The sequence below is a fragment of the Urocitellus parryii genome, chromosome 2, assembly GCF_045843805.1.
Source record: "Urocitellus parryii isolate mUroPar1 chromosome 2, mUroPar1.hap1, whole genome shotgun sequence".
NCBI classification, from domain to species: Eukaryota; Metazoa; Chordata; class Mammalia; order Rodentia; family Sciuridae; genus Urocitellus; species Urocitellus parryii.
Window position 1 is genome coordinate 170,231,588 of NC_135532.1, and position 20,351 is coordinate 170,251,938.

At 36.4% G+C, this 20,351-nt stretch overlaps 1 protein-coding gene across 1 annotated transcript in view; it reads left to right on the forward strand.

Moving 5' to 3' along the window:
- The window catches only part of Slc49a4 (solute carrier family 49 member 4), a 110,427-nt gene extending 90,409 nt beyond the window's left edge, over positions 1-20,018 (forward strand). Inside the window, exons 8-9 of the mRNA XM_026393974.2 lie at positions 12,551-12,733; positions 19,370-20,018. Of these exons, the coding sequence (XP_026249759.2) occupies positions 12,551-12,733; positions 19,370-19,485 (299 nt within the window). The 3' untranslated portion in view covers positions 19,486-20,018. The remainder of the gene's footprint in view (positions 1-12,550; positions 12,734-19,369) is intronic.
- The last annotated feature ends 333 nt before the right edge of the window (positions 20,019-20,351 follow it).

Below are 20,351 nucleotides of genomic sequence, written 5' to 3' on the forward strand. Positions count from 1 at the left end.
AAGGTGACTTCAAGTGCTATTTAAAGAAAGGGAGCATACTCAGTTATATTGAAAATTTATGTGACATAAAGAGTAATCCTCTTGTTCATGACACCACTGCCACTGCTACATCAGCCTCTGACCTGCTGCCAGCTACGCTAATCCCCCACCACTACCGCTGCCACAGCCTCTCAGAGGTCCACTGCCAGGGAGACTACAGGTTTAATTCCATGCAGCCACATCCATCATGGCATGCCAGCCAGGAGGGAGCTGAGGTGCCAGCAGGTTTGCTGCCACCACCATCTTAGGGTGCAGCTGCTTCTGTCTGGGGATGACCGCCAGGGCCTGGAGATCCAGTGTCAGGGTGCCTGCGGGTTTGGCTGTGCCTGGGGTCTTCCCACTGAGAGTGCTGGTGCCACCATCTTGCTGCTGCTTCTCAGGATCACTCCTTTGTGTGAGTGTATCCCTGGTGGTCTCTCTGCAAGTTGGAGCAGCAACTTGGTTAAGCCTGGGGTATCTGAAGGCTAGATCAGTGGGATAGTGACTGGGTCTGTGAGGGCCAGGCCAGACCTGGCAATCCTGTGAGAAGTCAGAGACAGGGCTGAGAAACTACTAAATGCTGATGGAGACAGTTGTTCCATTTTCCATCGAGATTTATTTTATTTTATTTTTTTCTTCTCTAATATCTCTACCATAATCAGAGCAAGGTATTTTTCATGCATCAATTTGTTGTTGAGGACAATGATATATGAATGGTGTTTTGCAGTTTTGTTGTATATTCTTATATTTTTAATTTTTTTCTTCCTTTCTTTTGTTTTCCTAGATTATCTATGTTTTCTTTAGCCAACACCCAATCTCTGTTGGTTCCTCTTCCACTTTTCCTGTGGAATTTTAATTCTAGTTTCTCTCTTCCTCCCTCATGATCATCATGTCCTACACTACTTCTGTTCTCTCTTTGTCTATCATTTGAAATTGTAAATCCATTAACAAATTTTCTGTTTATATTGTAGACAGTGATTGAACTCATCATTTTTGTTTATTGCGAGAAATCAGTAGACAACTTAGTGGGAGCTATTAAGTCTAAGGCTATATATTGTTTACACTGGGTGTTGTTGATATTAGTCAATCTTAAATGCGAGGTACTGGAAACCTTCAGGGACAATATAAGACTACAGGGTAGAATATATATGCCTCATATCCACCTGTTAGATGGGAAAACACACAAACAACATGAAAAATCAAGGGAATAAAGCACCCCAAACAAACCAAGATGCTCCAATAACAGAATCCATTGACAACACAGTAGAGGAAATATCCGAGGAGTTTAGAATGTATATAGTTAAAATGATTTGCAAAGTAAAAGATGGTAGACAGAGTGAAATCAAAAAGAATATAGGAAATAAAAACTAAGTAAAGAGAAATTATGAAAAAAAAATAGCAGAAATCCTTGAAATGAAGGAACCAATAGACTAAATTATAAATTCAATGGAAAGCATCACCAACAGACTAGACATAAATGGATGTCAACCAAGAATTTTATATTGAGCAAAATTAAGTTTCAGATTTGAAGATGAAATAAAAACCTTCCATGATAAACAAAAGTTAAAAGAATTCACAGCTAGAAAACCTACACTACAGAACATTCTCAACAAAATATTCCATGATGATGAAGTGAAAAAAAAGAAGTGAAAACCAGCCAAGTGAGGAACTACACTAAAGGAATAGTCAATCAAAAGAGAAACTAAGTCAAATTTAAAATCAGAAATAAACCAAAATGACTGGGAATACAAATCATATCTCAGTAATAACCTTAAATGTACCTGCCTAAACTCATCAATCAAAAGACATAGACTGGCAGATTGGATTAAAACAAGACCCAACAATATGCTATTTCCAAGACACTCACCTCACAAGCAAAGAATCCACAGACTGAAGGTGAAAGGATGGGGAAAAAAATATAACACTCATATGGATCACATAAACAAGTAGGGGTTTCCATCCTTATTTCAGATAAAGTGGACTTCAAGCCAAAGTTAATCAGAAGGAACAAAGAAGGACATTTCATACTACTTAAGAAAATTATACATTAACAAGACATAACATTCGTAAACATTTATGCCCCAAACAACGGAGCATCTATGTACATCAAACAAACCCTTGTTAATTTCAAAAATCAAATGGACAACAACATAATAATACTGGGTGACTTTAACACACCTCTCTCATGACTGGACATGTCTTCCAAACAAAAACTAAACCAAGAAACTATGGAATTAAATAATACAATCAATGATTTAGACTTAACATATATAGAATATTTCATTAATCCACGAGTGAATACAGTTTCTTCTTAGCAGCACATGGATCCTTCTCTAAAATAGACCATATCTTATGCCACAAAGCAACTCTTAGTAAATAAAAAAAATTGAGATAATACCCTGCATTCTATCAGATCATAATAGAATGAAATAAGAAATCAATGATAAAATAAAAAATATAAGCTACTGTAACACATGGACACTAAATAATACACTATTGAATGATGAATGGATAGTAGAAAATATCAAGGATGAAATTTTAAAAAATACTTAGAGGTAAATGAGAATACTGATACAACATATCAAAATCTCTGGGACACTATGAAGGCAGTACTAAGAGTTTATTGCATTGAGCTTATTCATTAAAAGAATAAAAAATATCAACAAATAAATTACTTAACATTATATCTTAAAGCCCTAGAAAAAGAAGAACAAATCAAGACCAAAAACTGTAGAAGACAACCCAAACTGTATCAGGAAGACATACATGATTTAAACAGATCTGCTGCAGGCTGCTCGGCCCGGGCCGTGCGGGCTCCTGCCGCTGCTGGCTGCTGTCGTCGAGCACCGCCTGCTGCACTCCTGCTGGGGGCTTCCCTGCTGGGCTGTCAGTGCATGCCGGCTTGCAATCTTGCAACCCGGTTGGGCACAAAAACACAAGCCAGTCAAACTGAAACAAAGTTTTATTTTGTGAGAGGCCGTGTGCGTCCCCTAACAAGTGGGTCCACCCATGTGTGTCTCTACCGGCGCCGGGGGGGAGGGGGGGGGTCCCATTTCCCCCGGAACACCCTCCTACCATCCTTTCACAACCAATGGGAACTCTCCCATTACAAGAGTGACATGAGTAACCTGAGTCCCATAACGGGCCCAGGTAAACAGCAGGAGTCCAATTACCATATGAATGTAACTTAACATAATCATAATCTCAATGGCTGGCTGGCAGTCACTAAACCCAAAGGTGCCTGTATCAATATTTTTGCTGTGGCTCCTAGCACAGATCAATTTCAAGTAATGAAAGAAAATGCCACCAAAAGCCTACCAACTAAGAAAAACCCAGGACCAGACAGATTCTCAACTGAGTTTAAGAAGATCTTAAAAGAAGAATTAACATCAATACTCCTTAAAGTATTTGATGAAATAGAAAAGGAAGGAATCCTTCCAAATTCATTCTATTAGGCTAGTATCACCCTGATACCACAACCAAAGACACATCAAGGAAAGAAAACTTCAGACCAATATTCCTGATGAAAATAAATGCAAAAATTCTCAATAAAATACAAAAACATATTAAAAAGATAGTGTATCATGATCAAGTGGGGTTCCTCCCAGGGTTGCAGGGTTGGTTCAACATATGGAAATCAATAAACATAATTCTTCATATCAATAGACTTAAAAACAAGAATCATATTATCATCTCAATAGATTCAGAAAAGCATTTGACAAAATTCATCATCCATTCAAGTTCAAAACACTAGAAAAATTAGGGATAGCAGGAACATACCTCAACATTGTAAAAGCTATATATGCTAAATGCAATACCAACAATTCTAAACGGAGAAAAATTAAAAGCATTCCCTCTAAAAACTGGAACAAGACAAGGATGCCCCTCTTTCACCACTTTTATTTAACATCATCCTTAATTCTAACCAGAACAATTAAAAGAAAGCAATTAAAATGGTACAAATTGGTAAAGAAGAACTCAGACATCACTGTTTGACGATGACATGACTCTTTATTTAGAATATCCAAAAAATTTCACTTCAATGTTTATAGCAGCTGAGTTCACAATAGCTAAACTATGGAACCAACCTAGATGCCCTTCAACAGATGAAAACACATATATATGTATATGTGTGTGTATATACACAGAGAGAAATTAGAGAACTTAAACACATATGCATATACATATACACAGACACGTGATGAAATATTACTCAGCTTTAAAGAAGAATGAAATTATGGAATTTTCTGGTAAATGGATGGAGTTGGAGAATATCATGCTAAGCAAATAAGCCAATACCAAAAAACAAAGGCCAAATAATGTTTTCTCTGATATGCAGATGCTAATGAGGGGGGTAGCTAGGGAAGAATAGAGTTACTTTAGATTAAGTAGAGGGGAGTAAGGGGAGGGGGTGTGGAGGTAGGAAGGTTAGTAGAATGAAACAGACATTATTACCTTATGTACATATATGACTGCATGACCTGCGTGATTCTACAACATGTACAATCAGAAAAAACAATTAAGTTCTATTTATGTATGGCATATCAAATTGCATAAATGTATTCTATTGTCATATAACTGATTAGAACAAATTTTTAAAAAGTTATCTTCTTGTTATATTTTTATGTATTTTACCTTAAATAAATGAAAATTATGTCCCTTTTTAATAGCATTCAAAGAAATAAAAATATACACATGCCCAAATTGGGGTGAAAAAGGAAAATTTTTAAAAAAGAATAATGAATATGCTTAAAGAAATGCACATTATTAAAGCAATTAAGGGGTAGAGGGTGGGGATATAGCTCAGTGATAGAACATTTGCCTAGCATGTTCAAGGCCCTGGATTCAATCCCCAGTACTGACCACACACACACACACACACACACACACACACACACAGAGAGAAATTAGAGAACTTAAGCTTTAAGAAAAGATGGCTAAAAGCCTTAACTACTCTTTTTAACTTTATGAACTAAAGTAACTGTTACTTATAACTAACTGCTCAAGAAAGGAAAAGTAGCATAGGTATTACAAAAAGAGAATGGATTTCTGAAAATTCTTACATAAGAATCATGAACTGCTCAAAGGACATTCAAGGAAGATCATGTAGATCTTTCTTTAAGAGAATAAGCCTTCAGATCATGGAGACTTTCAATAAGAGAATAAGCCTTCCAGCAGAGTTCATGTTTCTTGCAGGTGAAGGTTTTGACCAAGTGATCAGTCAGCATTCCATGATTTAATAGTGCACTGTCTTCTTTATAACCATAAATAATTCTTTGGGAACTTGAAAGTTATTGATAAACATGTACCAATGGTATCTGATTTCACAACCAGTCTACACTCTAGGTCCATTCTTTCCAAGGATTATTAGTTATACTTCATTTCAAGGTAATTATTTTACCTTTCAGCCATGAGGGATTCTAAATGTAGCAGTCTACCTTTATAGGATTGAAGTATGCAAACAAAGAGGCTAAACAAGGACACCTGCAAATTAATAACAGAGAAATAAAAATCATAGCCACTGATGAATATGGCAGCAGAATATGCCCCATACTCTTCTGTAAGCACAGTTACACATACAGTATATTTTAATTAATGGTAGTTTCTGAAGGCTACAGCAGTCAGTTTTTTAAGAAGAAAATGTGACAGAAGAGAAGGACAGCTCAGTGATATAGAAATGTATATTTGTGTGTGTATAGGTATTGTATATATTCAACATTCTCAATACTTATGCAAAAATTATGTAGTTAACATTGTGAATATTTCTTACCACTACTTACTGTTTCTTTACACGTGTCTTTATTTCCAAAAGAAATATTTTCACTTATAATATCAAGTTTAATTTAGATGGTGAAACAGTTATAACAATAAAGTTCTAATCTAATAATTTGCAGTTAACTTTCCTACTTGATCATAAATTTCAATGAGTATGCTCAATATTAAAAGTTTATACATTGTGTTAATATTATAAACCTTGGGCTGGGGATGTGGCTCAAGTGGTAGCGCGCTCGCCTGGCATGCGTGCGGCCCGGGTTCGATCCTCAGCACCACATACAAAGATGTTGTGTCCGCCGAAAACTAAAAAATAAATGTAAAAAAATATTATAAACCTTTTAGGGAAATTTCTTAATTCTAATCCTTAAGATAATTCATACTAGATGGAGGCGGTCTGCTTAGCGCTAGGGTGTCTGGTGTGGTGTGGGGAGCCGGGCGATGGCGTTGTGCTGTTGGGTAGGTAGCAGAGTTACCTGCTGAAGTCTGGTAGTTCTGCAGAGATGCTGATAGGAACATTTTCTCTGATATAAGGAAGCTGATTCTTAGTGGGGTAGAGAGGGGAGCATGGGAGGAATAGACCAACCCTAGATAGGGCAGAGGGGTGGGAGGGGAAGGGAGGGGGCAGAGGGTTAGCAAGGATGGTGGAATGTGATGGACATTATTATCCAAAGTACATGTATGAAGACACAAATATATGTGAACACACTTTATATACAACCAGAGATATGAAAAATTGTGTGTATATGTGTAATAAGAATTGAAATGCATTCCGCTATCATTTATTTTTTAAAAATCAATTAAAATTTTTTAAAAAAGATAACTCATACTAAAATCTGTTGGGTTATTTTATAGTGTTTCTTATTTCTTAATAAAATTGTAAACAAATCTATTCTCATCCACCTGGAAGTACCTGTAAGATTTTATTTTTTATATCCTGGTTAAGCTCTCCTTGCTACATGAACTTATATTTGTTACTCATCTCTTTAACTGAACCTCACTCTGATAAGTAAGGTTATCATCATCTGATATAATTATCATTCAATAAATGAATCTCTTCCAACATCCCAGATGAATGTTCATCTAAACTAGATCTTGAGTATCTCCAACAAGGGAACGTAGTACCTATCATGTAAGTTGGTCAGTCCCAGATCCTAGAAATATCTTGCCCCACCAGTGAGTTACAACTGATTTGGAGCAATGAGTTCCAGAGGGCAAGTATTGTCCCTCCCCCTCCATGATCGCCCTCAAAACATTGAAGATCTCTTTCCTGTCTGGCCTTAGCCTTTCATCTAAACACCCGCAGGTCAACAGCCATTCTTCATTGGATATGGATTCCAAACCACTGACCAACCTGTTTCCTCTGTCTAACCTCCCCTAGTGAATCAGAGTTCTTAAAACAGATTTCCTTGCCTTAGCACTTTCTGCTTCGCTCACACCTGAGGCTGGGAAGCTATTGATGTTCATTATCAGACATAGCTTTTTCTTAACACTATACACCTAAGTGGCTACTGAGCCAGAAGGTATCGGTCATATTTCTTCAGATTGGGGGTGATTTCAAGATAGAGTGTGTCTGTTTACTGCTCTAGAGTAGCAGCTTACATGAAACAGACATCTGACAAATAGTTTTGAAGACAGGCACGAGCTAAGCTTTCCCTCTTACATACTTAAGCAATAATTTTCAACCCATTTTGCATTCATCATGATTAAAATTCATCTTTTTGTTTGTAACCTTTTGATGCTCTCTACTTTTGATTCTGTCATCCATCTTATGCACAATCATTTCCAGCTTTCCTGTTGAATACAGATGTGGGGAGCATGCCACTTGTGTAAATCCTGTTGAATTAAATAGTACCAAGCCTTGGTATTCTTTTTTTTCAGTCTGATACTGTGACTTGGCAGAAAACATGCTAGAATCTGTAAGACTTAATTATATATTATTAACACTACTAATTCACATTGTATCTAAATAAGCTATGTTTGACTTTCAGAACTTTGATCAGTTAATCTACCTGCCTCAAAGAGTTGAGAGGATGATCAAATAAAAGTGAAGGCTGTTTTGAAAATTTATATAACTCCAAGATTATTGAGTTGTTATTATTATTAATGGTGTCTTGAGACTCTCACCTAGTTGCCAAGTGGAATGACTCTTACTGGAATTTTGTGACTTGTTTTATAGCTGCTTATCATGTAAGGTTTGAGTGTTTTAGTTAATAAAAATAGTTTTCTTTCCCTAAAGTTTAATAATCTGGTTTGTCATGGGAATGAGAACTTTCAGGCTTATGGTCTAATTCATTTGGTTGAAATTCATCCTTTGCAACTAGATTTTGTGCTAAACAGGATTTTGTTTTTTGCAATCTAAATTGTGGACCCAGGAAGTGTCATTAGCTTCTTTGAAAAAAAAAATCTGCATCAGCACTTCAGCTATGTTTTGTTCTGCTAAATTACCTTGACTTTTTAATTGAAAGGCAGTTTATTATAATTTTAGTATCAGCATTACAGAAAGTCATGGAAATATTTAAGGATCGTATGGTTTGAACTCTTTCTGACGAGCAGGAAATTATCTTGTCTGCCTGGCTTTCAACAGATGACATTCACCCACTGGATATATCAGACATTAAACTGAAAATTCAAATAGAAGTCAAATTCAGACTTGTAACAATCAGCTTCTACTTTATGCATGTCCCAGAACACTGGGGAATATATTAAATCAGTCCTGACACTGCTGTCTTTCACTCATTCTAATCTTGAATATCTTTATTTAACCCTTTCCTGTGGTAAATTATTTTGATTTTTTTAGTTTCTGCAATGATTTCAAATGATTTCAGCATATCCATGCAATGTTTTTAAAAACTCTCTTGGTTATCACTTTTATCTTAATAAAAGAAGCAAATACCAAGTTTGAGGCAGCTAAATGCAGCAGTACTGGGGATCAAACTCAGGGCCTTGCACATGCTAGGGAAGTGCTCTACCACAGAGTTAACATTCCCAGCTTGAGGTTTTTTCCCAGCCTGATTTTTTTATTACTGGCCTCAAAATAGTTATATCACCCATTTATCATACATATAATTTATCCCACCTATAATAGCCTCTTTTTACTACATTGTTATGGTTTGGATGTGAGGTGTCCCTCCCAAACTCACAAGCAAGACAATTCAGGAAGGTTCAGAGGAGAAAGGATTGGGTTGTAAGAGTCTTAACCCAATCAGTGAATTAATCCTTGATGGGAATAATTGAAGTAGTAGGGTGTGGCTGGAGGAGGTGGGAATTGGGCATGGCTACGGGGTATGTACCTATATTGGTATTTACCCATTTTGTATCTGGAGAATGGTATCTCTCTCTCTGCTTCTTGATCACCATGATGTGAGTTGCTTCCCTCTGCCACTCATTCTGCCATGATGTTCAGCCTCATCTTGAGCCCAAAGAAATGGAACCAGCCTTCTATGGACTAAGACCTCTGAAACCATGAGCCCTCAAATAAAACGTTCTCCCTCTTCAATTGTTCTGATCAAGTCCTTTAGTCTCAGCAGCAAAAAAGCTGACTAAAACCTACACATTATAGGAATTTTAATAAGTAAAGTAAAAATATTTATCTTAAGGATTTTGTTGGGATATTTGCTCCTAGGTGGACATGAAGTTTTTAGGATCCAGTGAAATCTGAGTTAAGGAAGTAACAAACACTTGAAGTGGAGTTGTATCAGATGTCAGTGTATTAGTTTGCAATGAAATGTCTCTATTTTGTTAAATGGATAAAATCTTCATATAGTAAAAATGTCTAATAGTAGAAAGATAGTATAAGTAAAAAGTTTCTCTTCTGTGGCCCCCAGCTTCCCATCTAGCCACAATTCTGATGGCCAATCTCTTCTGCCTTTTCACAGAGAATACTGAACCTTTACAAATAGATAAAGGATGCACATCATTCTTTTTATTTAAAACATATTTTTCAGTTCCTTTTTAAATTTCACTTATGTATCTTAGATACCCTTAATATTGGTATTTTACAGTGCTACTTTATTTTTTCCATTTTAATTTTTTGGTATAGGGTTACTTAACCACTGAACCACATCCCCAGCTTGTTACTAATTTTTAATGGTTGCTCAGTGTACCTTTGAATGTTTCATGAATGTTTAACCAACCAACTCAACTCCCTGCTGATAGATATTTAGCTTGTTTTTAATCTGTTCATACTACAAACAATATTTAATAGTGTTTTTGTGTACCTATGCCTCCATAGCTGTACAATAAATTCCTAGAAGTAGAATTGCTGACTCAAAGAGTAAGCATATTTATTTTGTTTTGATAGTCATTTCCAAATTGCTCACCAAAAGATGAACTATTTATAGCTTAATCAACAAAGTTTAAACATTATAGAAATTTTTATCTTTCCAAGGACAGTTATTTATGCCCCTCTTCCAAATCACTCCCAGAATTTAAATACCTAGAAAACCAAAATTCAGAGATTCTTAATGAGCATGAAATGAGGGCCAAGGGAGCTGCATGGTCTTGAGGGGTTCCAGGCAAGGCCTCAGCTTCACCAGCCTCTACCTTCTCGCACATCCCAGGTCTCATTTTTTTTTTTTGTATCAAGCTTGACAGCAGCAAAATCAAATCTCTTTTTTCAAATCCCTATACCAATAATCCCCTTTCACTATGCTGTACCATTATATTTTCATTCTTTCTTTTACCATATATAATTCTATTATATATAGGTTGTGATTTTTTAAATTATTACATTTTAATTTGCCTGATTACAATTACATGTAGGGTACAGTTCCTTCAGAAATAATAACACAAAATAGCATAGAATGGATTATCAAAACAGCTAATTCCATCAGTGCTTCATGAATCTATACTCAGAAATAGCACTTACTGGTTCCTAAAAGCTTGATTTTCCTTGTCATCTATTTCAATATTTTGCTTGTTTTAAACTCCTAGGCTCAACTCTATTTGGTCAGTAGTCCTCTCTGGCCTGATTACCACTGACTGATCAATATATTATTGTAAAGTGTTTTGGCAGCAGCACTCTATAAAAGCCACCAGTGATATTTCATCCCTAGATTTCCAAATGTACACTAATGAGTCGCGTGTTAGTAGAGTACATTGACTTGTGTGATCCATGTCTAGCAAATATATAGTGATCACAAGATGGTAGGTTATGCTTTGTTTTTAAGAGTGTCTTCAAAATTATGTCATGTTTTAAATGGTATTTATATAACTATCCAGTGCTTCCCATGTAATTCTGTGAATAATTTGGTCACTGTATTACCCAGCAGTATGTTCTTTTTTCATTAAATCATTCTTTTATTTTCTATTTTCATGACTACTATTTCAAGGAATAAAAGGAAGTCAAAGTAATTACCATTTATTTACATTATTAGAATGTACTAAATATTTCATAGTCTTGGAAATAAAGACACACGTGTAATTGGAGAGGGATGCAGCAGCTAGGTTAGAGGAATTCTGTTAGAAATCAATGGGTACTGTTTTTTTTACCCCTTTGACAATGTCATGGACTGACTATTAATGATTATAATCAGTAATGGTAAGTTCTGGGGATTTGATGTGCTCCATTAACCTAGTACATAACAGATTTAATGGCACTCCCTTACCTCTTGCAGTCCCTATAAAAGCACATTTTTCTAACTGGGTGCCATGACAAATGCCTGTGATCCTCAGGGAGGTTGAGGCAGGAGGATCGAAAGGTTAAAGCAAGCCTCGGCAACTTAGCAAGGCCATAAGCAACTTAGCGAGAGACCCAGTCTCACAAAACTAAAAACTGGCAGGAGATTGGCTCAGTTAAAGTGCCTCTGGGCTAACGTATCCCCAGTACCCCAAAGAGAGAGAGGAGAAGGTAGTGGAGAGGGGGATCTGTTTCTTAACAAATACTTTTCTTAAAAATATTTTTCTTATAACCTTAAGCTTAGAATAAATTCTACTCTTTTTGAATCAGCTAGTATGATATCTTTGTTAGGATATAGGTGTCAGTTTTAGTTTTCTAAATAGAATCAGTTTCCCTCATTGAGCTGGTTTCACCTTCAAATTAGTGAAAGTTTGTAGATAGTCATTAGCAAGGAAGAAATTTTTTAGAATGAGCTGCTCCTCTCTAAATATTAAGAATAACATACTTTATCAAAAGATTTCATTGCAGAATTGTGTTAATGGACTTGGGGAGCTGATCTGGAATCTTGATTGCTGTACATTTATGTTTTTCTAGATGAAAGAGTTCCTTATTTAAAAAGAAATCATGGAAACAAAACTCTTTCCAAAATTGAGAACTAATCCTATTGTAAGCATTTCTCTAGGAATTGCATACTGAATGATGTTTATTTTGTATTTGAAAGCTATTATGAACCAGTCTCTTTAAATGCATAATTTTCAGTTACATTTAATGTTTCTTACAGTTACTCTTAGATATTAAGCTATCTTTAAAATTATAAAATGAGTAGATTTAGTATGGCAGAGGAGAGTTCTTTTAATTATTTTACAATGACATATTGTTTTTGTGCTGTGGAATAAGCCACCAGAAAGGTAAAGCAAATAAACTGGTAATAATTCAGCAACAAAACATTCCCAAACTTATTCCAGAAAATCTGAGGCAAGAGCTGATAGATGTAAGATACTTTGTCCAGCATTATCAACTACCACTGAAGAGAGATGGGATTCCAGAGTTGGTACTTAGGAAAGAGAACACTCAGAAGATCTGTCTGCTCTGACTCATTGCTGCTGCTACGGAACTCAAATGTTTGTGTTTTTATTTCAGTGACATTGTATGCCTCCTGTATTCTCCTGGGAGTGTTCTTGAATAGCAGTGTACCTATATTTTTTGAGCTTTTTGTGGAAACTGTCTACCCAGTTCCAGAAGGAATTACTTGTGGAGTCGTCACTTTTTTAAGTAATATGTTCATGGGAGTACTTTTATTTTTTCTCACATTTTATCATACAGGTAAGAAATTTGATTTTTATTTGCTATCGCGATGTGTTATTGTAGAGGTTCATGGCATTAATATAGGAACTTTATATGGAGAATGCTCACTAAAACAAATTATGTAAGTATTCACATGCCAATAAAAACAAAATCCACAATTATGTTTCTTGAAATGTGTTGTAGCCTACATGCACCCTTATCCTCACCCCCAGAGTTTCTGAATTAACCTGATGAACACTGAGCATTTGTATTTTTAAAAATCTCTTCCCAACTTACCCCCTGGACAGATAGATAACTATTCAGCTTCTTATTGAGGACTAGTGGTGAGTATAAATTAATGTCAAGAGGGTGTATGTAGTTTAAAGCCATAAGGATGAATAAGAGGTTGCACAATATAAGAAGTGCTTTAAAATATGACACTCCAAGAGGCCACGTTGTTTATAAAGAACTTTGTGACAGGCTTATAATTAAAATAGTAACTATGTTAACCTCCTTGACTAGACAATAAATTTTTAAAACTTTCAAAGCAATGAAACAGATCTTCCTGGGTTTTGGAAAACTTCAGGGATAGCACTCTCTCCTAAATGCAAAAAACATCCAAATGATAGAATCATAATATAATTAACAACAAACTAGATTGTCCCTGTAAGTCAGTAGTGCAGATAAAGTAGGTCTTAACTCTGCTAAACCTGATGCAGGTTAGGTGTCCAGTGAAGGAGAGTGATAATACAGACAGAATCCATTCTTTTTATTGTCCTGGAAATATGTCTCCAGTAAGGAAAAATGGCATCATCAGGTATTGGATGATCTTTGCTTCCAATTCACTTTCTAAACAGACTCTTATGACAATTATTACATATAAGTTTTAATCTAGTTCACTTGTGTCACCCTGGAAATTAAGAGGTTTATTGCTTCTCTTTGCCTGGCAAAACATCAGAGATGGTTATGAAGTCCCCTTGCACAATAGAAACAGTTTTCTAGCTGATGGGCACAGGTTTGCTAAATGGCCTAGTAGACATGGTTTTCCCAATCAGCTAGAAATAGAGAATTGTCCTTACAGTATTTACAAACAACAGTAGATGTCAGACAATGATATTCCCTGGTAAATCTTGCTTGTTATCTCCAGTGTACAAAAAACACATATTCATTGATCTAAGGCAGGGAAAACACCAATATAATGACAACTATTCTAAAATATTTATATTAGTTTTCTGTTGCTATAACAAAATACCTGAGACTGGGTACTTTAGAAATAAAAGAAGTTTATTTAACTCACACTTTTGGAGACTGCATCAGATCAACTCTAGTGAAGACTGCATGGCATGTGATATCACAGTGGCAGGGAGCATATGTAAGAGGGTGAAATCATATGGCAATATAGCCAGCTAGAGAGAGGAAGGGCAGTAATAACCTCCCACTGGGACCCACTTCTTAAAGGACCCACCTTAATATCACCACATGGGACCAAGATTCCTATTCATGAATCTTTAGAGGACACACTCAAATCATAGCACTGTCTGACTGCAGAAAAACTCCGTGCATCCCTGAGCATTTCACTAAGTCAGTAGAGTATCTGTCACTCTCCTAGGTCCAGCTATAGCTTTTGATTTGTACAACAGAGACTGATATCTGGCACAACTTAACTGTAACTATTATTAGTTATTGTCCACTCCTCATTTTGCAAATTCACAATGGCCAGATGCTACAGGCAAATATTTTTGTTTCTTTGCTAGGTAACTGAAGAAACACCATTTTAACTAATTCTTATCTTACAAATACAATCAGGGATTTATCTGACTGGGATTAAAAAAAAAAGTCTTCCCTCCTTTTAGGTGCTTTCTGATCACGTGGTCTTGTACATACCTGAACAGGCATTAAAAGATTTCTGCCTAAACTCTGATTATTGTGACCACATGAAATTTGAAATTGTAATTTTAATACACCAATATAATTTCTGGGACACAGGGGTGTCTCAGTAAACTTTGGTATTTTTGATAGTTGATGAGATGATTTGTATGAAAGAGCCTATATGTCCAAGGAATAGCTGGCACTCACCAAGTGTTTGTTTTGTTTCCTTCTAGATGATTAGTTGGTTGATGTTAGGAATTTAAATATCTAGGCTTCTGTTTTAAAGACGTGCTCTTGTGTATATATTTGTAGGTCTGTATAAGAATATACACAAAGAGGGACTGGGGTTGTGGTCAGTGGTAGAGAACTCACTTAGCGTGGATGAAGCACTGGGTTCAATCCTCAGCACCACATAAAGATAAATAAATAAAGGTATTATGTCCATGTACAAATAAAAAATTTTTTAGAAGAATACACACAAAGATATCAACATTTCTAAGGCAAAGTTGTTGGAACCATGAAATCACTCTTGAAATTCTTTTCACATATGATTAATTGATCCTGTCCTAAAATTCCTGCAGCACAGGCCCCCATTCTTTATGGAATGAGATATAGTAATATACAAATAGCAAATCTGAAAATTCTGTAAAACTGTTTCCTTAAAATAAATTCTAGTTCTGCAACCTAGTACACTAAACATTTTCACATGATAAACTGAATTTCTTTCCAATTGAGACAGTATTCATATGTCATAATTCAGCAATTTTAAAACTTGAGCAACTCACCCAGTAGTTATAATTAAAAATTCAAGTATTAGTTACATGATTACAAGGCCTGGTTGTTTTGTTTTTGTTTTTGTTTTTGTTTTTTTTTCTTTCTTTCTTTTCTTTTAAGAAGGTCTTGGGGTTTTGTTTTTTTCTTATAGTTTTAAGAGACAGGGTCTCACTATGTTGCCCAGACTATACTCAATCTCCTAGGCCCAAGCAATCCTCCTACCTCAGCATCCTGAGTACTGTGGGACTACAGGTGCACAACACCATGCCTGGGAAGAAGTCCTGATTTTTTTATTCATAAAAATCTGTAGTGCTTTTGGTCACTTCTCAAGGTACTACTAAGCTTCCTGACTAGGATTTTTTCCCCACCCATGGAGTGCTGTCTGGGGTGACTGTATCAGATAATTTTTCAGGACTATGCAGCTATCCCCAAAATGATCCATTTGAATGCCTCACTTAGCAAGGTAGTTTCCACTGGCGACTTGTTGCAGATTAGGGTCATTGCTGTCATGGAGGGCAATTGTTACTCAGGCTTAGGCTCCTATACCAAAGTCACTGGTTTATTTGGAGCCCCAAGTCCCAGTATCTGCACATTCTATTTCAGTTCTCCTTTTGGTATCTGAATCCATGTCAGAAGTTTCCTAGAGTTTTTCTGACTTGGATTTTTGAAGGTCACTTTCAAAAAAAAAAAGTTACTTCATCTTCATCCCTAATATCAACATATTTTTAAAACTGAGTTGCTTCCTACAATGTTTGCTTTGAGAATCTCAGTGAGTTGAGACAGCACAGTGATGCTTTTTTCTAATAACTTCATATACAAAATCAATTTGCAAATGCTGTTATGTCCTTTATGTGCTCTGAAATGTATTCTATTTTATAATCTGTGGTTTGTGTTATCTGGTATTTTTTTTATAAGCTTTGCATCAATTTCTGTCTAAAAATATAAAGATTTTGAAGTGGCTTACTTTGATTTTGAGGTTGCACCATTACCTAAAAGACTTAGGGGCCTGGCTGAGGTGGGAGACATTGTCTAATGGTTACCAGGAGAACAAAGGTCAGGTTCAACAGATGTGGTGTAGTTCGAAGTAATTTTATGTCCAAGAAGTACAGTGGTGCAGTATGGAGGTGGTAAGAACAAGTGAGTAATTAATTGGCACCAAGAAAGCAGGCTTTTAAGCTGGAATGTAGAGGTCAGCCGACTGCTCACCCTGGGTTTAAATGGAGATATTTTTGTTAAGTCACCATGAAAGAAAAGGAGGGTGGTAACTGGAAACCAAGCACTTGCAGGTGGTCTAAGTGGAAAGTGTGACCTCACTGAGGGAAGACAAGGTGAAGAGTGTGACAGTGCTTCTAGAAGGAAGAGGTAAGAAGATGAGCAAAATCTTAATGAGTTCCGTCCCTACCAAGCACCACCACTAGCAGAGTCCACCGCCGCACTGAGGGACAGGTGGTGCCTAACTGCAGATTGACCAAGAGGGGACCAACTGTGGTATGGTGGATGACAGGGAACCAACAAAGGCTGGGATGAGTTGTATGTTCCTGCCTTTGAGTGTGGATTTGGCTTTCCTCCAGGGAGCAGCAGAGGGAGGGAATGCTAGTGAGCTGCTCCCAGACAAAAGGGGGGATAGGAGCACTTCAGTGGAGCAGGAGTCTGTTGATTCAATTATGTCCTGTGACATTGAGCTCAGAAAGGACAATGATTGACTCTGCAAATGTTAAGCCAAATTAAATTTTTAAGCAAGCCATTTCCTGCTTATTAGAACACGTAAACTGTGGTTTCTGTAAATGGTTTTCAGTGGGAAAATGTAGCTGTTTCCCTGTCTCTGACCTTCTGCTTTCTGAAAAGGCAAGTAATTTCAAAGAACACTTGCAGTTGTTTGAGACAAGTGATTTACTGAAATGTGGATTTGCCTTTCAGAGAGGAGCACACAGTAGAAACCAATCAACAAACTGTGATATTAAAGAGCAATTATGAGGCATTTTAGAGATTTCATCTGACCCAGGTAGAAGGGGTAATTTTACAACTCTGATGAAATAAACGGACTGCTTTGGCAGTTTGACAAATTCCTCAATGGAAGAAGAGCAACGACAAGTTGATGGTTGCCACCTTTGTGTTGCTTTGGCTTCCATAAATTATGATCACTAAGATTTAGCGATCATAGACCACGGTGTTAGTATCATACTTTCTTTGAATTTTTGCTTAAAATGCAGCCTTGAAATCAGTGTCCTTTCTTACTATGAATACAGACAATATACTTTTGTCTATATTTTCCTGCTTTCTTTTCATTTTTTACTACATCATCAAAAATCCAAGTTATATGGTTAATATAAAAGCAAACAAAGGTCTAGTGTGTCATTTCAAGGAATATCAGAATAAAGACAAGATCCCAGAGGTCACAGCTTTTCAGAGTATTTAGGTTATATGCAATCCAAGTAAAGCACAGGAAACAGCTTTGTATAAAAATGCCATTAAAATATACATCTTGTTTCACACTATAGAATAACATGCCCAACTTTTTTTTCTTTTCTTAATGTAGTAACTGAGAGATGAGATGGATGCTTTTGCTGGGGGGGGGGGAACTATTGCTACCCTTTATTGGTTGGTTTTCTGATTTCCATTCCTGAGCATAAATTGCTCTTTTAGGCCATATGAATTATGGATTAAACTAAAGCAGCAGTGTGGAAATCTTTAGGATGATTTTGAAGATTAAGAGTGTTAGCATTCGGTAGAAGTACAAAGCAAAAGATAAACCTATGCAAGTGACCAAAAAAAAAAAAAAAGAAAGAAAAGAAAAAGAAATGTTTCTCCTATTCATTTTCATTGGATATGATAAATGGATATTAATCTAGAGAAGTGTCCCCAACAATAATCTCTTTACCACCAAGGAGCTGCTCACTTCAAAGCCTTGTGACTGATGGGCATGTGGTGTTGGGATAGCAGAAGCTGAACAAATGCTGATACTCAAGGGTCCCTGGAGCTCTTGGAAGCAGCCAGGGGCAGCCATAGTTGGGTGGAATGTGTTAGGCAAGGGGGCCCCAAATTGTTCTGTTAGTCCTGAATTCCTAAGAGCATTTTTGAGGAAGCAGATCCTTGATACCATTAAGTCGGGTAATGGTAGAATTGCCTGTTTAAATTACTTCTGTAGGTTGTAGGTTTTCCAATAATTGACATCATACATAATAACCATTCATGCTAGTAGAAGAGACAACTAGAAAGAAATAAACCAAAATGCTCACAGTGGTCTCTCTAGGGAGAGAACTATGATTGATCTTTTCTTTTATGAGTTTTTATGTTTCCATATATTTCCTAATCTATTTTTCAGTGATTAATACTTAATATTTCTGCAGAGAAATACATATAGGAATACATGAAAATGAACAGGGGAAACATATTTCTTTTTCTTTCTGGTTACTTGCAAAGGTTCATATACATGTGTATTTCTATACATATTTCTATATGCATTTCTCTGCAGAAACCCCCAAAATATAAAAGTGTTATCTTGAAATTCAGGTGATTTTCGTGTTTGTCTTTTTAATTCAGACATTTCTAAACAAGGACAAGAGTGATGGTGATAGGGGGTACTTAAAAAACAATTAACAGGTCTGGGGTTGTGGCTCAGTGGTAGAGCACTCGCCTCGCATGTGTGAGGCACCGGGTTCAATTCTCAGCACCACATGTAAATAAATAAAATAAAGTTCTTTAACATCTAAAACTATTTTAAAAATTAACAAACTAACACTTAAAGGCAATCATTTTTTTCTTTGGAGTGGATTGATTTACAACCCAAGTCAAGGTGGACAAATTGATGAAAAGTTATTACTAATATTGATTTAAAATATTCCCCATGAAAGCCCTATATTACACACATCAGAGTCTCCAGATCATCACTGTTTATTGAAAGCCAGTTTCCAAGCCTTTCAGGGTACATTTATTATAAGTGCTTTTGAATGCATAGCAGATTCCTCTCACCATATAGGTGGTGATCTGCTAGTGCTACATGAATACTTAAAACTGCACATTTTTGTCTTACAGAGTTGTCTTGGTTCAACTGGTGCCTTCCCGGGTCGTGTTTGCTCAGTCTCCTCCTCATTCTGTGCTTCAGGGAATCCTATGACAGACTTTATCTTGATGTGGTTGTCTCAGTTTAATAGCACAGACTCGAGGGAGTTTGAATGGAGACTGGAAATCAATACTGCACACTGCAGATTTGCTTGGAATTGCACATCTAACAGGAAAAAAGGAGAAGAAAGAAACTTCATTCAGAGGTTTTGTTAGGTTACAGATTATTGCATTAATTTAACTACTACTAGGTAATAATAATGTGGGACTTGAGTGGTAATAGGGGATTTTAAAACTCTACAAGTGGCATACCTGTGCCCAATTCTGGGGTTGGAAGAGTGACGTCTTACTTATTCAGCACTACCTAAGGAATTCCCTCTGTGTTTTGTGCCAGTGCTAAACTACTGATAAACTGTAATTATGAAAAGAAAAGAAGGCATCTATCACATGAAGATAACGCCTCCTGAGGTCACATGACAGAATAGGAAGAAATGCCACTAACTTCTAAAGAAGTTTAAACCCTGTATCAGATTTTAATGACAAAATAGCCAACAGTATATCGATAATAGAAATTAGCCACGTGTACACTACATGTTTTTTCTAATAAAAGCCATTTCTTATATGACTCCTCATTTTTAATCAGGTCAGAAGCCTTTGGCCATCCGTGTCATGGGGATCAAGTGCTTTCCAGAGACTTCAGAGCACAAGCACTGTGTCTCCATCTCAACTCACCCTTGTTTCTCTGAATACAGTTTCATCTGTGAGGCCCTTAAATATCTACAGTAAGGGTGACTAACTGCTTGGTAGGGTTGCGATAACTATTGTATGAAGAGTGGGGTTCCGTTATGGCTGAGCACTTTGTTAAAAGCAAAATGACCAACCACACAGAGCATGTGTGTCTTCAACCTACATGTGGTGGCATAAGCAGTAAAGTTCAGCGCCAACTGTTATTTAA